Source organism: Nannobrachium achirus (assembly GCF_963921795.1).
Source record: "Nannobrachium achirus genome assembly, chromosome: 1".
NCBI classification, from domain to species: domain Eukaryota; kingdom Metazoa; phylum Chordata; class Actinopteri; order Myctophiformes; family Myctophidae; genus Nannobrachium; species Nannobrachium achirus.
In genome coordinates this window covers 62,921,570-62,938,926 of record NC_137810.1, presented here as the reverse complement: position 1 = coordinate 62,938,926, position 17,357 = coordinate 62,921,570, and the positions used below count along the sequence as shown (strand labels likewise).

Sequence of the window (17,357 nt, the reverse complement as noted above, 5' to 3'; positions counted from 1 at the left end):
CGCATTCCTAAGACAAAAATTTGATTTGAGTAAATTTACCCCCATTGATTCCGGATGGTGACCCGTTTCGAAACGGGTCACCATCCGGAATCAATGGGGGTACATTTATTGTTATCACATTTTTGTCTTAGGAATGCGACAAAAAACTAAACATATTATTGAACTCTACTCTCCATGGCGTGACTAATCAATAGAAAAAAAGTCATTTTGGGGGTGAACTACTCCTTTAATACATACATTATCCACATAGCAGTGGTTCTCAAACCTTTTCATGCCAAGGACCCCCAAATTGGTATCTACTGTAAATTTGGCCGCATACCCCCTTCTGAAAATGTTTTATGCCAGGGACCCCCAAGAAGAGAAGAGATGTGTTTAAAAAAAGAAATCTAAATTATTCAAACATTTTCGATATTTTTCAAAAATGTTTAAAAATAGCACATGGACAAGCTCACAGCGCGTCACTTCTTTCCAATTTTGAATATCCAACTTATAAATGGACAAAGGGGTTAAAATGATTGTGACGCTGTATTAACTATGTTTGCTATTCAAAAATAGCATATCTTTAAGCTCACGATGTGACAAGTTGTGAGCTTGTCGATCTTTTATTTGAGAAAATCTTGAAAAGTTAAGACATTTTGGAAATGTATTGATCATAAAGAACATGTTCAGATGGGGATCTGTAGCCTAATAGCCTACATATCCTTAACCCCCAAACCACTGGTTTACGCCCCTGTTGTCGCCCTGACAGCGTGTCCCGTAACAAGTCTGAGAAGAAACGCAGAGACCAGTTCAATGTCCTCATCAAGGAGCTGGGGACCATGTTGCCGGGCAACACTCGGAAGATGGACAAGTCCACCATCTTGCAGAACAGCATTGATTTCCTACGCAAGCATAAAGGTAAAGACATTAGTAATGCCAGGAGACACTCTAGAGCATTTTAAATAGTAAATAAACGTCACTTTGTTTTTTAACCTTTCCTACAATAAAGATATATACTGTATATAAATATATTTCAAACAATTTTCAAAAATGGTCTAAAAATGCAGAACTTTCAATCTAGCATTTTCTTTTTCTCGAACGAATTTCAGGGAAAGAAATCGATCTACAATCTCACAACGCATTGCGATGGGACATGATGTGAGCTTGTAGATCTGCTATTATCACTATTGAATAGGGCGTGATTAATTCATAAGTCACTTTCAAATGAAGGTTCAAGTGTCAAATTTATATTTTGCCTGACAGTGACAACGTGGTTGGCAGATGTATTGAGAACAGCGTATCTCTTCACCTCCATGTCATTGCTGGCGGCAGTGTGGGACAGAAACCTCCTATCTCCAATTTCGAAATTCCTTAGTGTTTGTTTTTTAAAGTAGCAGATCCACAAGCTCGAAACATAGTTGAGCTTGTAGATCTGCTACTACTATCGCTACTTTTGAATTTGAAAGTAACGGTTTCCACCCGACAGTAGGGATGGGACGATAATCGTTATTATCGTTTATCGTGACAAAAAATACTCTATAACCGTAGCGTGGAGATTTACATTTATCGTCGTGAAATTATCCTCTCTCATGCAATCGGATCAATTAACCTTTTATTTGCCGAGCTGCGTATCCGTTACCATTTTAAACAATTTATAATTTACAATTTAGGCATTTAGCAGACCCTCTTAATCCAGAGCAATTTACAGTAGCAAGATAATACATCAACATCAAACATCAAAGATTATAAACCCTCTATAATTGGTCAAAATGGACCTGGAAATAACATACTTATTAATACAGTATTCTTTTCACTCTACCAAATCACTTTGCCAAAAAAATATATATATCTGCTATTCTTTTGGCAAACGTTCCACCCCAGGATAATGGATGTAGGGGATGTTTTGATAATGTTTTGATTATCGCGATAATATCGTAAATCGCGATTTCTTTGGTCACAACAATCGTGATATGAAATGTTCATATCGTCCCATCCCTAATGCATCCAGACCTGAGTTGTGTTGTGTCCTTAAAGGTCTTATTTGGGATGTTTGGATGTTAGTTCAGCTATTTTTGACATAAAGCTGTGTGAAATACTTGCCATTAAAACAGTGGTTACAAATGTATTAATTTATTACCAGAGTCCTGTGGTCAGAGTTCTGGTAAATTTTAGATGAATATTAAGTAGTTCCAATGGGGTGAGGGCCATTTGGCCCAATCATTGAAAATAGATTAATCCACAAAACTAGCGTCATTTGTATTGTTGGCCTATTTCCACCATATAGAGCGAGGTTTCATTCTGATCAGCTGACTGCAAAGCACCTTTTCTTGGGGAAATATGTTGCAGCGGCGTAGTGATACTGGACACAAAAAATAGTACCATGTGACAGAGGGGTCAAAGTTGAAGGAAAGTTGGTCTATTGGGTAGAAATAGGTCAACAATACAAATGACGCTAGTTTTGTGGATTCATCTATTTTTAATGATTGGGCCATGAGCCCCTGCCAAATTACCGGAACTACTTTATATTCATCTAAAACTGACCAAAACTCTGACCACGGGACTGGTAATGAATTAATACATTATGTAACCACTATTTTAATGGCAGGTATTTCACACAGCTTTATGTCAAAAATAGCTGAACTAACACTTTAAGCAGGGTGTTCAACTGTACTTGTACTGTACTACGTTTCAATTGTATTGACTATACTTGTACTGTTCTCCATTTTTGTCTAATAAATTAATCAATCAATCAAATCCTCTCTCCTTCAGAAATCTCAGCCCAGTCAGACTCCAGCGAGATCCGACAAGACTGGAAGCCATCATTTCTTAGTAATGAAGAGTTCACTCAGCTGATGTTGGAGGTAGGCCATGTGACACAATTATTATTACACAATCGCTTGATCACAGGTAATTGTATAATTGCATAATTGTCAGAATCATTTCCATTCATGTGTATAAATTAATCTGTTGGAAAAAAAATCCTTAATCGCAGTTATTTGTGGGACAATTATGAGCAGGGCTTATGATCCGGGCTCTCCCCAGGTTGGCAGAGGGAGAGTAGTAGGGCCCAGGATTACATTTTAGGCAATTGGCACACTGGGTGAAAAATGGGTTACACAATCGTGGGATAGAAATTGTAGAAAATTAAAATAGCCTTCTGTTTTGTTTGCACCAGGCATTAGATGGGTTCTTTCTGGTTAATAGTAGGGGTGGGCGATATGGAAAAATACAATATCACGATATTTTCCCAAGCTGTATCACGATACACAATTTTATCACGATTCTTTTTCACGTTGGTTTTGATGGTTATTTTTCAAGTGACTTGACAAAAACTAGACTCTCTGGGTTCCTTTTGGGAGGTCTAAATTGAACTTTACAAGTATGTAACTCTGACAGTATACAAATGAAACCAAATGGACCCTTACGGGTCCATTTGGTTTCATTTGTACACTGTCAGAGTTCAGTGGAGACCATGACATTTTAAAGTTTGAGAACTACTGATTTAGAGCAAAATGCAGGTTTTGAATTTTGCAATGAATCTCTGTATTAACGATTAAACGATTAAACAGGATTGTTTACAAGCTCCCTCACGATATATACGATATATCTGAAAAGGCATATCGTCTCCACGATAATTATCACCATATCGCCCACCCCTAGTTAATAGCATTATGTTTTGTTTGTACCAGACATTAGATGGTTTCTTTCTGGTTAATAACAGTATGTTTTGTTTCTTCCAGGCATTAGATGGTTTCTTTCTGGCAATCATGACCGATGGGAATATCATCTACGTCTCAGAGAGTGTGACGTCTCAGCTAGAACATTTACCTGTGAGTGGTGACCTTCTCTGAATTGACTGGAACTGTAAAATGAATGAGATCGTATTGAATGATTGGTTTATTAACCAAAATGCTGGTGTTTAGATTTTTTTTAAAACAATGCTTGTATGCTAGCTGTGCTACCCAGTTTTCATTGTTTGTTTGTTGTGTTTATGGAGCTACAGCAGGGGTCTTCAAACAGGGGGTCCGGGACCCCGGCCTAGGGGGTCCCCAGAGTTACTAAAGGGGGTCCTCCAAATCTTTGTGTGATAGAAACTTTTTTCTCTTTTTTTATATCAACCACTTGAACCCTAGCATCCATAATATAGCCAAAAGTAGCAGATCTACAAGCTCACAACGCCTCGCAGCGCGAGGCGTTGTGAGCTTGTAGATCGGCTATTTTCGGCAAAGAGGTTTGGTGTAGAGGGGAAAAAGAGCAGACTAAGTACACAGTGAAAGTTCAAGTTAATTAAGTATTGGCGGTTCAAGTGGTTAAATATCTGAAATTGACATGAATCCAAACTATACTGAGGATGGTGCTGTCAAACAATGAAACCATATGGAATGTATGAACAGGTTGTGGCTTCATCTTTATCTCAACTAAGGGGTTGTGGTGGAATTCAGATCAATCAATAATCATGAGAAAATGAGGAGACAAGACAATTATATTAGGTGGCGGTGGTCAAGTTTATGTAAACATGATATCATGGACAGAAGTACAGTTTAACACTCTGGGCAGTGGTAAGGTAGTTCTTTCAAAGAGGAATGGTCAAACACTAAAGTTATACTGTGTGGCTTCAAGGCCTCTGGAACGAGCTGTACCATAACAAGATAGGCTTTACCAAAACAATAGTTACTGAGGCCTACTGAAGACCTCTCGACTCCTAACTATCAAGTATTAGTATCATCATAAAGACCTAGATATTAATATAATCAATGAATACATGATCTACTCTATAACGTCACACATAATCAATCATGATAACCTCTAATCTACTGCAGGGTCCTTGGCCTGAAAACGTTCAGGACCCCTGCGTTACAGTACAACAGCCTCCGGTGGTGGGTTGACTGACTCTGCAGGGTTTGATGTGTGTAATTGTGTGTTTCAGTCTGACCTGGTGGATCAGAACCTGTTGAACTTCCTGCCCATTGGGGAGCATTCAGACGTCTACAAGGCCCTGTCCTCTCACATCATGGACGCAGAGAGTCTGACACCTGAATATCTGAAAAGTAAGCAACCGTGTTGTTTTCGTCGACTAAAACTCTGACGAAAAATGTTTGTCGACTGCGTTTTTTTCACTGACGAAAACGAAATAAAAACGAAATAAAAACCAAGCTGTGATGACTAAACTAAGACTAAATATATTGACAATTTCGTCAACAAAATAAAAACTAGACTAAAACGTTAGGGAGGGACTAGTGGAGAAGAGTCATTTTATGTTTGGTTGCTCTCAGGTGTTGCGTGCTGAAAATAGACGATCTACAAGCTCACAACGCGCCGCGCTGCGACGCGTTGTGAGCTTTGTAGATCTGCTATTTTCAGCACACAACCAAGTGTAAAATCAGTCATTACTATACCATCAAGGCCCGCCAAAATACATTTTAGTTGACTAAATCAACTGTAGATTTAGTCGCCTAAAATCATATATTTAGTCGACTAAAATTAGACTAAAACTACAACTTTTCAGGTGACTAAATTTTGACTAAAACTAAATGACATTTTATTCAAAAGACTATGACTAAAACTAAATCAAAATTTGCTGTCAAAAACAACACTGGTAAGGAACCACAAAGCTCCACTGGTGTATCATTTTCGGGCCTGTCATTTTCACAGGATTAATTTGCCTTTGATGGAAGCTTTCATAGATACGTTAAATGTAACTTTTTTTATATGTAACACAAGTGGTTTATTTGTTCTTTCCAGCAAAGAATCAGTTAGAATTCTGTTGCCACATACTTCGAGGGACGATAGACCCCAAAGAGCCCCCTGTGTACGAATACGTGAAGTTCATCGGGAACTTCAAGTCCCTGGACAATGGTGAGTTGAAATAAACAAATCATCTGACCATCATTGTGTTTGTCCAATCTCCGTAATGTTTTTTATTTTTTTATTACTTTTTTTTTTTTTTTACTATTTTACAAATTATTTTCAAGAACAATTAAATAAAATGTAAAAATAAAGATTTCAGATATTTTCCACAAAAAATAATTGGTGAAAATAGCAGATCTACAAGCTCACAGCGTATCTCATCGCGGCGTGCTGTGAGCTTGTAGATCGGCCATTTTCACTATTTTTGAAATACGGCTTAAGTTATTAATTCAAAAATATATTTTGAGTCTCTTGAACTGGAAAAGCTTTTGAACTGCTGCTATAAAAGACTAATAATTGTTTTTTCCGCCACTCCTCCTGCAGTGCCTAACTGTACCCGAAACGGTTTCGAAGGAGTGATCCAGCGATCGCTTCCCCATGCCTTTGAGGACAGAGTCTGTTTCATAGCCACCGTGAGGCTAGCCAAACCACAGTTTATCAAGGTAACCGTCTAGCCAAACCACACTTTATCAAGATAACAGTCAGGAGCTTCTCCATTTTGTGGTCTGATGCACATCAAAGCGGGAGTCCCTGAAATGGAAAAAGTTTGAGAATCACTGATATGCTGTATCCCCATCCTTCACTGTCCCATCCTCCTTCCACAGGAGATGTGCACTGTAGAAGAACCCAATGAGGAATTCACCTCCAGACATAGTTTAGAATGGAAGTTTCTCTTCTTGGACCACAGGTACCCTTTCGTACACTTCTCTTTCTCCAGTGTATTCCAGGAACTAAACGTTTTAGCCCTTCACATAGTTCAAAACATTAATGTGTGGTGCAAGTAGGGTGCAGGTGACATGGGTGACTAGCCCACGTTTTTTTTTTCAACCTGTAGTCTGTAGACTACTGAGATTTATGCTGGAAGCTGAGAGTGCCAGGACCTTCGTCTTGGCACTAAACAGTCGAGATTAGGATCAGAATCAATTGCTGGCATTATGAAGCGACCAACTGACCATAAACATCATTTAATTACTCAAGGAAGTCGTTCTAGTGTTGTGTTGCCCCTTAATGATGGTGAGTAGTGCTCACAGAGTGCTTCTATTGATAGCATCTTGTGTTCAGCTCCGTGATCCCTGTTTGTATTTAGCCCATCTCTGTTTGCTTCCCTGGGGAAAAAAGCTGTCACTGCCTCTGGGAGGAAACCCTAGAGCACAATAGTTTTCTTTTCCCTCTACTGTGGAAACTCCATTATAATTAGCTTCTTAAATGATTGCATGTGTCATGGAATGATGCGCTGGACAATCTGTGCCCTTTTAACCCATTTAGGCCTAGAATTATTGAATGCTTTAGCCAGTGAAAAATAGCAGATATACAAGCTCACAGCGCGGCACCGAGTGCCGCGCTGCGAGCTTGTAGATCTGCTATTTTTGAAAATGTGTGCAAATCTCTGAATATATGTATTTTCAAAGCGAACGTTTGTAACTCAAATTTTGCTTCTGGGTGGTCCCTGGAACTAGATATTTTGAAATGGGGGTCCGTGGCCAAATAAATATCATTTTGGGGGTCCTTCAAATGAAAAGGTTTGAGAACCACTGACATAGTAGTCTCTCAAGAACAGACTAACTGAGCTCCAGTTAAGTGAAAAGGACCTTTTCTTTGACGATGGCTGGCCAGATTGCTGACATAGAAACATGTTTTTTTTTTTCAAAATCTTAGAAGGATTCAAAAGACACTTATAGAATCGGGTCAAAATTCTAATTTTCACGATTTTTCAAAAATAGCAGATCTACAAGCTCGCAGCGCGGCACTCGGTGCCGCGCTGTGAGCTTGTATATCTGCTATTTTTCAATAGTTAAAGCATAAAACAATGATACACAAAATGTGTACCCGTTCTAAATGGGTTAAACAGCGCTCTGGAGAAGAAGCTCTGCTGAAGTTTCCACGACTTTGTTCCAATGACGTTTTCTTTTCTCCAATCGTTTGTTTATGTCTACCAGAGCCCCGCCCATCATAGGCTACTTGCCATTTGAGGTGCTGGGCACATCCGGGTACGACTACTACCACGTCGACGACCTGGAGGCGCTGGCCAAATGCCATGAACACCGTGAGTGACTTTATCTTATTAATATATTCATTAAAGACCAAAGGCCAATTCTAAATCATTAGTTGTCACATTTGTGACATGCTGTGAGCTTGTATACCTGCTATCTTTGAATAGCCAATCAGAAATGACACCCGGTTTTAATTTAACTCGTTGTCCAATTATTTTCTTTTTTGTGTGCATGATATTATATTGGTTATGAACAATTTATCTCATGTTCATAAGATCAGTTACATCTGTAAATGATTATACATACCAACCAGCCAATGTACTGTACATCATCCTCCTGCCCCCACATTGCCAGGCTAGCCCATGGCATCAGGTTTGGCCCTGGCCAACAGTAAATGGGTTTTGGATATTAAAGTCACATTAAATATATCAGAAAATAGTTAAGTGGACAAAGCTGGTCAGTATCTATACTAGCTAGAGGTGCTGGTGAAGGGATTCAGCTGAAAACAATATTGTAGCGGGAAGAAAGTTTGACCTGATCTAACTCATTTAATGTAAATTAGTGGTTGTTTTATATGTTTTAGTTTTTTAGGCAAATTGGTTTTGATTTTATTTCCTTGTGTTTTAGTGTTTGTTTTACACAGAGGACCTCTATAGAAACAAGTGTTTAACATAAGTAATGCTTTTAAGTGCTACCTTGTGGATTCGTTATTGCCTCAGTCATAGGATGATGTACAAGCTAGGCCTGGGACTTTGATTAATTTTGATTAATACATTACAGAAAATGTATGCAATTTAAAAAAAGTTCTGCATTTTAATCGTGCTTACTAGTGTTTGCATCACAGAACCTTTGTTGCTGGACAGGTTTCAGGAGTCCCGATCATACCGGTGCACCAACCAACAGACGACAAACCACAGTGTTTGCTCGGCCCATAGTGCATGGAATCTTTTTAATTAAAAAAGAAAATCATATACCAAAATGTGTTTTAATTGAAATAAATTTGCTTCTCAGGTCAAGTAATTATATGCGATTAAATATGTGATTAATTAGTGACAAAGCCTCTAATTAGCGGGGGGGGGGGGGGGGGAATGATCGAGTCCCAGCCCTAATACAAATCAGTCAATCAGCTGGCTTGTCCTGGTAATAAGGGGATTTTATAAGATATTTGACCAATCTGCGAAGTAAATCGCTACCAAGACATTGTGTTTCTAAAGGTGTGTAATAATATGTACTAAAAGGTTGAAATTCAACTCCTGGGGGAAACCTCATAAAACAACTGATTTGTTTGTGTTCCACTAACTTTACTATACAGGAAAAAAACACAAAAAATAAATCTGCTTTAAGTAGCATGTGAGGGGTCAAACTAGGGGTTTTTCATGATGCTGAATCCATTGCAAGCATTTGTTTTGCACGAAAAACATTCCTTGGGCTAAAAACGGTACCACAAAACGATGGTTTAGTGATGAGTCATCGCTTTCCCACGGAATGTTTTTCGTGCAAAACAAATGCTTGCAATGGATTCAGCATCATGAAAAACCTCTAGTTTGACCCCTCACATGCTACTTAAAGCATATTTATTTTCTGTGTTTTTTTTCCTGTATAGTCAAGTTAATTCCCCCGCTAGTTGAATTTCAACCTTTTAGTACATATTATTACACACCTTTAGAAACACATTGATGAAGACGTTTCTTGGTAATGATTTAGTTCGCAGATTTTAGTATGTTTCCCTTATTATGGGTGCTCATCTCCCACCTGGCTGTGTCTCATAGTGATGCAGTACGGCAAGGGCAAGTCCTGCTACTACAGATTCCTCACCAAAGGGCAGCAGTGGATCTGGCTCCAGACGCACTACTACATCACCTACCACCAGTGGAACTCCAGACCGGAGTTCATCGTCTGCACGCACACCGTCGTCAGGTACTGCCATCATAAGCAACGCAGCCGATTCCAACACTTTTTCTCAGCCCAAGTCGTCATATTTCGCAACTCGGGCCAAACGTACCTTTCATGTCGACCATGTTGATGCTGCACGGAACGGAACATTAGGGCTGTCACGATTATGACATTTTACATGACGGTTAATTGTCACTCAAATAACTGCGATTAACGATTTCATTGTGTATTTGTCGTTGACAATTACATTTCCACCCCATATCAGGGGTGGGCAACTTTGATGATGGAGAGGGGGACACTATATTTTCACACTCATTCCATCTGCTATTTTTTGCTATTTTTTTAATTGGAATCCCGAAAAGGAACTTTTTTTTTTCTTCTTGTTTTAAAATTTCAAATGCATTTATATGTTCTTATGTTAACTTTATGAACTTAAAGGAGCTATAGTCAACTTTTTCTTGAAAAACGGATGCTAAAATAAAAATAATGTTTCGAAAATATTTTATAAAAAAAATAAGCTTCATATATGTGTTTCTATTCAAAAATGACCACAAAAAGCATACAATAATGATAAAATAATCATTTTGGCCATTGTCAGACCGACACTTTGTTTACATTCTAGTCTATAGACTAGGATGTAAACAAAGTGCCCTACAATGAAAAAGTTGACTATAGCTCCTTTAAATACAAATACATTGGACATAAAAAAATACGATAGCATTTTAATACTAGTCATTTAGCTACTAATATAGACTGAAGTAATTAAAGCCGGTCATTTTTTCCATGTTTGGAATTGTAACAGCTGAAATCAATAATATATCAGTACTCCATTAACCTGCGGGCCGCATAAAGTGAAGGTGGGGTTGGCATGTGGCCCCCGGGCTGCCAGTTGCCCATGTATGGTCTATGGTTGGTTAAATGTCTCCTCCAAACTCATTAATTACTGCTTGGTCAAAATGACTCCTCAGGATGAGAATGTGTCGCTGATTCTCGTTTGTAGTTCGAAAAAGCAGAAACGCACATGGGTCACATCATGAGAAAACCTAAAGGACCCCTTACATCTAACAACTTTGAAAAGATTTCTCAATCGTTATAAAATCGGGGCTATTTGCGGCGCGCTCCCGTGACTCAGTCGTTACTCAATCGTTAAATGTGAGGTAGTGGTCCGACTCGATTTTTACCCCAACTTGAGAGCCAGATTCTGTTACGAGAATATCAAACTGGTTTAATATTTTCACAAATCGGGGCTGAGTCTGAATGAATACAATGACGTAGCCTAGCCTACAACCAAAACAGAACAAGCCAAAAGCCAAGCCATTAATTTCCCAAAAGACGCGCTGCCTGAGCTGCCAGCCTGGTCGTTGTTGGTGCGGCTACTACGACAGCCCTTTATTAGTTATTTCTCCGCGTTTCCATTATTCCAAACATTCAACATTGATAATAGTTGATAGGATCGATCTGTGCCGGCTGAGAGGTGAAAACTAGAGAGGAGGAGGCACAGAGGGGCAGGGCTGAGGGAGGAAGGCGGAGCTCGGTGTGTGTGTGCAGACTGTGCACGGCATGTGCAGTGAAAAAGTAATCAAGTAAAAGTTGAAAAAAAAGCAAAAGCTGTGACTGAGCTTGTAGATCGGCTATTTTAATTTATGGTTAGCCTAATGCTTTATAATAATATTATAATTTATTTAGGAACACAAGGCTATATAATAGGCATATTTCAGCAAATAAAAGGGAATCTTGAACCAGTCTTTACAAAATCTTTAGAGGCATACACATCTAACAACTGAAATCTTTGAAAAATCATCCTACAGTCTTTGGGGAGTCTTTTTCAAATCTTATAGTGTGAGGGGTAGTCTTTAAGAAATCTTTTCAAAATCTGTCCACAATCTTACCAAAGTTGTTAGGTGTAAGGCTAGCTTAACCGAAACCATTATTCCCTGTCTTTGCTGTGCAGTTATTCCGAGGTGAGAGCCGAGCAACGCAGGGAGCTGGGGATCGAAGAGTCGCTGCCAGAAATAACGGTGGACAAGGTGAGATGTTTGCCCAACGCGGACGAAATGGACGCAGTAACGCAGCAGACGAGTACTAGTTGTTTCCTTGCATTGACTGCTGCTTCTCCCTCTCCGTTCACAGGAGTCCCAGGACTCTGCCTCCGAGTCCCAGCTCAACACCTCCAGCCTGAAGGAGGCGCTGGAGCGCTTTGACCGCAGCCCCACGCCGTCGGCGTCCTCCCGAAGCTCCCGCAAGTCCTCCCACACCGCCTTGTCCGACCCCGCCTGTGAGAGACCACCACAAACACGGCTCCACACAAGCCTCCCCCCCCTCCCCTTCCAGCTGCACTCAAATCACTTGGTCCCTAGAATCCCTATTCTGGCCTGGGCAAACGTTCAGTGAAAATAGTTCACAAAATGACTCACGAAATAGCTCTCAACACGAGATGAGAGATTTGGTATTAGAGGTAAATACTAGCGGACGTTGTATAGAGCCCTGAAGGACCCCGTTCAACTAAGTATATTGGATTTAAGTGTTAAGAGTTAGAATTATGATTTCACAGTCATACTTGTTTGGGGGAAAGCAATATTTTATTCTGCATCTTTTTAAAAGCTCCATGTTTGTATTATTTTATTTGTATTATTCATCTACATAACATTTAACCAATATCATCTTTAAGTTGGCACACAGGTTATAGTTCTGCTGTGGTTTGCACACTCAAAATGTACAAACCCCCCCCTCTAAACCCAACGCCTCGTGCAATTGCCTGTCTCCTTTGGCGTGCAATTGGAAACGCTTTGTCTAAACTCCAAACACAACCTTGACCCCTACACCCCATCCCCTCCACACAATATGAATAATGCCTCATATTTATTTTGTATTGTTCAGTGGATGTTCCTTTGCCTAACCACAGCTTGTTTTTGGCTCCTGTGCAGCGTCGCAGACTAAACTCCAGGGTGACAGGAGCACCCCGGGGCGGCAGTCTGTCTCTGCCGTGGAGATGACGTCACAGAGAAGGTCATCCATCAGCAGTCAGGTCGGTCAGGATCGACTGGTTTAAGCTCAACGTCTGTATTTAATTGTGCCACAGGCTCTGAAGTGTGTATGTGTATGTGTGTGTCAGGGGGATTAGACTGAGTGCCATCATTGACCTTGCTGCATTGTTTGGTTTTCCATATTTTTACCCCCTCAGCATTCTATGAGCTCTCAGACAACGGGGAAGACCATGGTTTCACAGCAGCAGCAGGCGCAGCAACAACAGCAGCAGCAGCAGGCACAGCAACAACAACAGCAACAGGCGCAGCAACAGGCGCAGCAACAACAACAGCAACAGGCGCAGCAACAGGCGCAGCAACAACAACAGCAACAACAACAACAGCAACAGGCGCAGCAACAACAACAGCAACAGCAGCAGGCGCAGCAACAGCAGCAACAACAACAACAGGCGCAACAGCAGCAACAACAACAGGCGCAACAGCAGCAACAACAACAACAGGCGCAACAGCAGCAACAACAACAACAACAGCAGGCGCAGCAGCAACAACAACAACAACAGGCGCAACAGCAGCAACAACAACAACAGGCGCAACAGCAGCAACAACAACAACAACAGCAGGCGCAGCAGCAACAACAACAACAACAGCAGCAACAGCAGCAACAGCAGCAGGCACAGCAACAGCAGCAGGCACAGCAGCAACAGAACCAGCCCAGTGGCCAGGTAAGACATTGACCTCCTTCACTCCTTTTACGTTACGTACACACAAAGACGATTCACGGAGTCTTTTTCAGAACTTTTACCGTACACACGGAATCGTCTCAAGAAATGTGCGGGTCCACATGAAACCACTGAGCAAAACCAACGCAGCAAAACCACTTGCCAGGCCTGTGAGTGGCGCTGTAAAGCTGTAAAGCTGCCATAAAGCATTATTTTTATTTATTATGTCGACTTGTTGCTGACGGTGGTAGTGTGGGGGGGAAGCCGTACATTTTTGCTGTAAAAGCAAAATGCTCAGTGGCACGAACGCTATGCTGATGGGGGCCGCCATGTTTTTGGGGGGTGGGGGGCTGGGGTGCTCGGCGCATGCGGGTTAAGGGAGAGGTTAGCTGTAACCTCATCATTTCAGGAAATATCCATATTTGGGTGTACACACGGAGAAGCGAGGGCGGCATCTTCAGATTCATTGATTCACTCTGGGATCCGGTTGCACTTGTGAACTAATGTGTACGGTGTACATACTCCCACAGCTGTCATGTGGCAGCATTGAATAGTGTAATGTATTTTCGCTTGTTGCTTGGGCAAGACGTCCTGACATTTACTTGTTATGACAATGTCACGTTGCACTCTTCGTGGTGTTATTGCTGCAAGCCAGGTGCGGCAAACTCCTTGGAAGTGTGCATGTGTAAAGCATGAAAGGATAATGGACACATTATTTCAAAGAAAACTCAGAGACCATGCTGATCCTCCTGCCACAGAGGCAGCACGGTCTACTGGGAGTGAGGAACATAAAACGAAAGACAAATTGGACTCTCTGTACGTGACATCTACTTGAATTGTGGATTCACTTTTACCGGGCGGGGATTCATCTTCTCCTACCTTCCAGTAAAATGAAATGTCATATTCTGACCATTGACCAAACAATGCATCCCTCATTACAAAAAATGTTGATTGAGTCCAAGGTTTCTGAAAAGCTTGTTCCGTCCGTCCGTCCGTCCGTCCGTCCGTCCGTCCGTCCGTCCGTCCGTCCGTCCTATCGTAGATAATAAATATTAATATCCAGTCAGGGTGAAGTCAACCATTTATTGAAGAAGAATCAGCAACAGAGAAACAGCATACACAGCATCAGAGAGCTCTGGCCTGCCAGCCAGAGCTTTGCCCTGTCGGGCAGAAGACCTCCTGAAGTGTCATATGGGACACCTCTTATACACCAAGGTGCTCTCCCTAGATGGAGATAGAATCTAAACATCTATACTAAGTACCATACAGTATATAATAAGGCTGACTGGTTAAGTTGCAATGACCATGTATAGCATCACTTAGTACAGGTTTTATGCTGACACAGAGGAGAAGTAGAAGTCACAGTCCATGGATGTCAGCTGTTGGATTGACAGCTGCAGGCACATCTAAATGAGTAGCCTTGTGAGATTTTCTTTAGACCACATACACATATTTGTTACTTTATAAATATTTCTACCACAGTCCGTCCGTCCGTCCATGCGTGCGTGCATGCGTCTATCCAGTTACAGCTAATTTCAAACACCATTATCTACAGGTTTCATGGTTTCAATAACATTATGTTATTCTAGATCTTCATACATTGCACCAAGTTAAAATTATAGTAACAAAAAAAAAGCGTGTGTGTGTGTGTGTGCGTGCGTGCGTGCAATCTTTTTGGCTATAAAAAGTGTGCCCTGGCAGGAAAAAAGCTTGGGAAACACTGGGCTAGAGTACACAGGAAATGGGAATTGGCAGAGGAGGGAAAAAAGTGGGCCATTGAAATATCAAGATTTTGGCGGTGTGTGGGAACAGGCCAATGCAGAGACGTACCACACATCATCCACACGTCTTGGTGGGTCTGGCTGATGGTGTGAACGTGTCTCTGCCCCAGCAGCAGCAGCAGCAGCAGCAGCAGCCCATGGCCCAGTTCTCCCATCAGCTGGACGCCATGCAGCACCTGAAGGACCAGCTGGAGCAGAGGACCAGGCTGATCGAGGCCAACATCCAGCGACAGCAGGACGAGCTCCGGCAGATCCAAGACGAGTTGTCCAGAGTGCAGGGACAGAGCCTACAGGTAGGGAGGGATGGCCCACGTTGGCTCTTTTTTGCCGATATATACCTTTTTTCCGCTATTGTCAAAATCTTGTTTTCCAATTCCGATAGCGCTACAGATCCTTCTCGAAAAATTTGAATATTGTGTGAAAAAGCATTGCAAATGCGGGAGTGGGAAAACAGTGGGAAACTTCCCACTGTTTTCAAACAACTCTGACTTCAGAAGGTTGACATTTCGCTATTATAAATCCTTGTTTTGAGTGGTTTCGTGTAATAGTGTAATATTTTGAAATACGGACTTTTGAAATTCATGAGATGTATGCCATAACAAATCAAAATTTTAACAAAAAAAGGGTTGGAATAATTCACTGAATGTCCAATGTATCTAGAATATATGAACGTTTCAAGAAATATATGACAGTTTCAAGAAAATTGACTTTTACATAATCATTCACATTTTTCTAGAAGGATCTGTATATGCAGGCCAAAACTGATGCCAGGTAACAACATGTTGCCAGGGTTCCCACGGTCATGACATTCCTGGAAATATTTTGAAATAAAGAATAAAAAAAATCCAGTACTGGAAAAGTTTTGGAATTGATCTAGGGTCCTGGAAGGTCCTGGAAAAAAATAGCTAGATTTTGAGGACCCCCTGTAGTAACTCTGAGGACCCCCTAGGGGTCCCGGACCCCCTGTTGAAGACACTTGATTTACAGAATCTATACGGAATGATATGCTGAATATTGCTACAATGAATTATGCAATAGTACAACACTGACTGCACTCTGCACTCATTTCTTGTTTGGCATTGTGCACTTTTTTACACTCCCCTGGCAGATGAATTAAGTGTTATATCCTTTCCTGTCATTTGTGAAAGGGCCAACTTTAACTTATTGGCTTGTGTGTCTGTGTGAGAGAAAGCATGATTTCATTGCTGCCGTCTATGGTTACCGTATGCATTGTGTTTGTCTGCCCCGGGGGTAGGATGAGTTTCAACTAGACCCATTTATCTGTCTGGCAGTGTTGATTTTGTGGACTAAAACTATGACGAAAAATGTTTGTCGACTGCGTTTTTTTTTCACTGACAAAAACGAAATAAAAACAAATCTGTGATGACTAAAACTAAGACTAAATATATTGACAATTTTGTCAACAAAATAAAAACTAGACTAAAACGTTAGAGAGCGACTAGTGCTGAAGAGTCATTTTATGTTTGGTTGCTCTCAGGTGTTGCATGCTGAAAATAGCAGATCTACAAGCTCACAACGCGTCGCAGTGTAAAATCAGTCATTACGATGCCACCATCAAGGCCTGCCAAAATACTTTTTAGTTGACTAAATCAACTGTAGATTTAGTCGCCATAAAATCTTATGATATTTAGTCGACTAAAATTTGACTAAAACTAAAACCTTTCAGGTGACTAAATTATGACTAAAACTAAATTACATTTTATTCAAAAGACTATGACTTAAACTAAATCAAAATTTGCTGTCAAAAACAACACTGCTGTCTGGCTGTATATCAGACATTTTTTCAACAAAAGTTAAATATTGTTTTAATATATTGAACTAATACAGTAGGGGGTATAGTACAAAAAGTTATGCGTTTATATCTAATTTTTCGTTTTTATAAACATGAAGTTAGTCTAAAAGTAGATCGGCTATTTCCACTATGAATGTTCTTTTTTAAGTATGACATTGTCAAATATGTCGGTAATTTCTTTGTATGTTTAGGTTATGCGTCATATCTGCCATGTGCAAATTCAAAGCCTACAAGCCAAACAGGAATGTAATTGTCAGCGACAGAAACACAATTGAATCGTTAATCGCAAT

The 17,357-nt window shown here is 40.6% G+C and overlaps 1 protein-coding gene across 1 annotated transcript in view; it reads left to right on the top strand.

Moving 5' to 3' along the window:
• The window catches only part of clocka (clock circadian regulator a), a 40,341-nt gene that overhangs the window by 11,572 nt on the left and 11,412 nt on the right, over positions 1–17,357 (top strand). The window contains exons 3-16 of the mRNA XM_080746609.1: positions 749–897; positions 2,749–2,840; positions 3,720–3,809; positions 4,907–5,027; positions 5,722–5,835; positions 6,211–6,329; positions 6,492–6,574; positions 7,824–7,930; positions 9,647–9,794; positions 11,722–11,797; positions 11,901–12,045; positions 12,695–12,795; positions 12,952–13,476; positions 15,368–15,547. Of these exons, the coding sequence (XP_080602735.1) occupies positions 749–897; positions 2,749–2,840; positions 3,720–3,809; positions 4,907–5,027; positions 5,722–5,835; positions 6,211–6,329; positions 6,492–6,574; positions 7,824–7,930; positions 9,647–9,794; positions 11,722–11,797; positions 11,901–12,045; positions 12,695–12,795; positions 12,952–13,476; positions 15,368–15,547 (2,050 nt within the window). The remainder of the gene's footprint in view (positions 1–748; positions 898–2,748; positions 2,841–3,719; positions 3,810–4,906; positions 5,028–5,721; positions 5,836–6,210; positions 6,330–6,491; positions 6,575–7,823; positions 7,931–9,646; positions 9,795–11,721; positions 11,798–11,900; positions 12,046–12,694; positions 12,796–12,951; positions 13,477–15,367; positions 15,548–17,357) is intronic.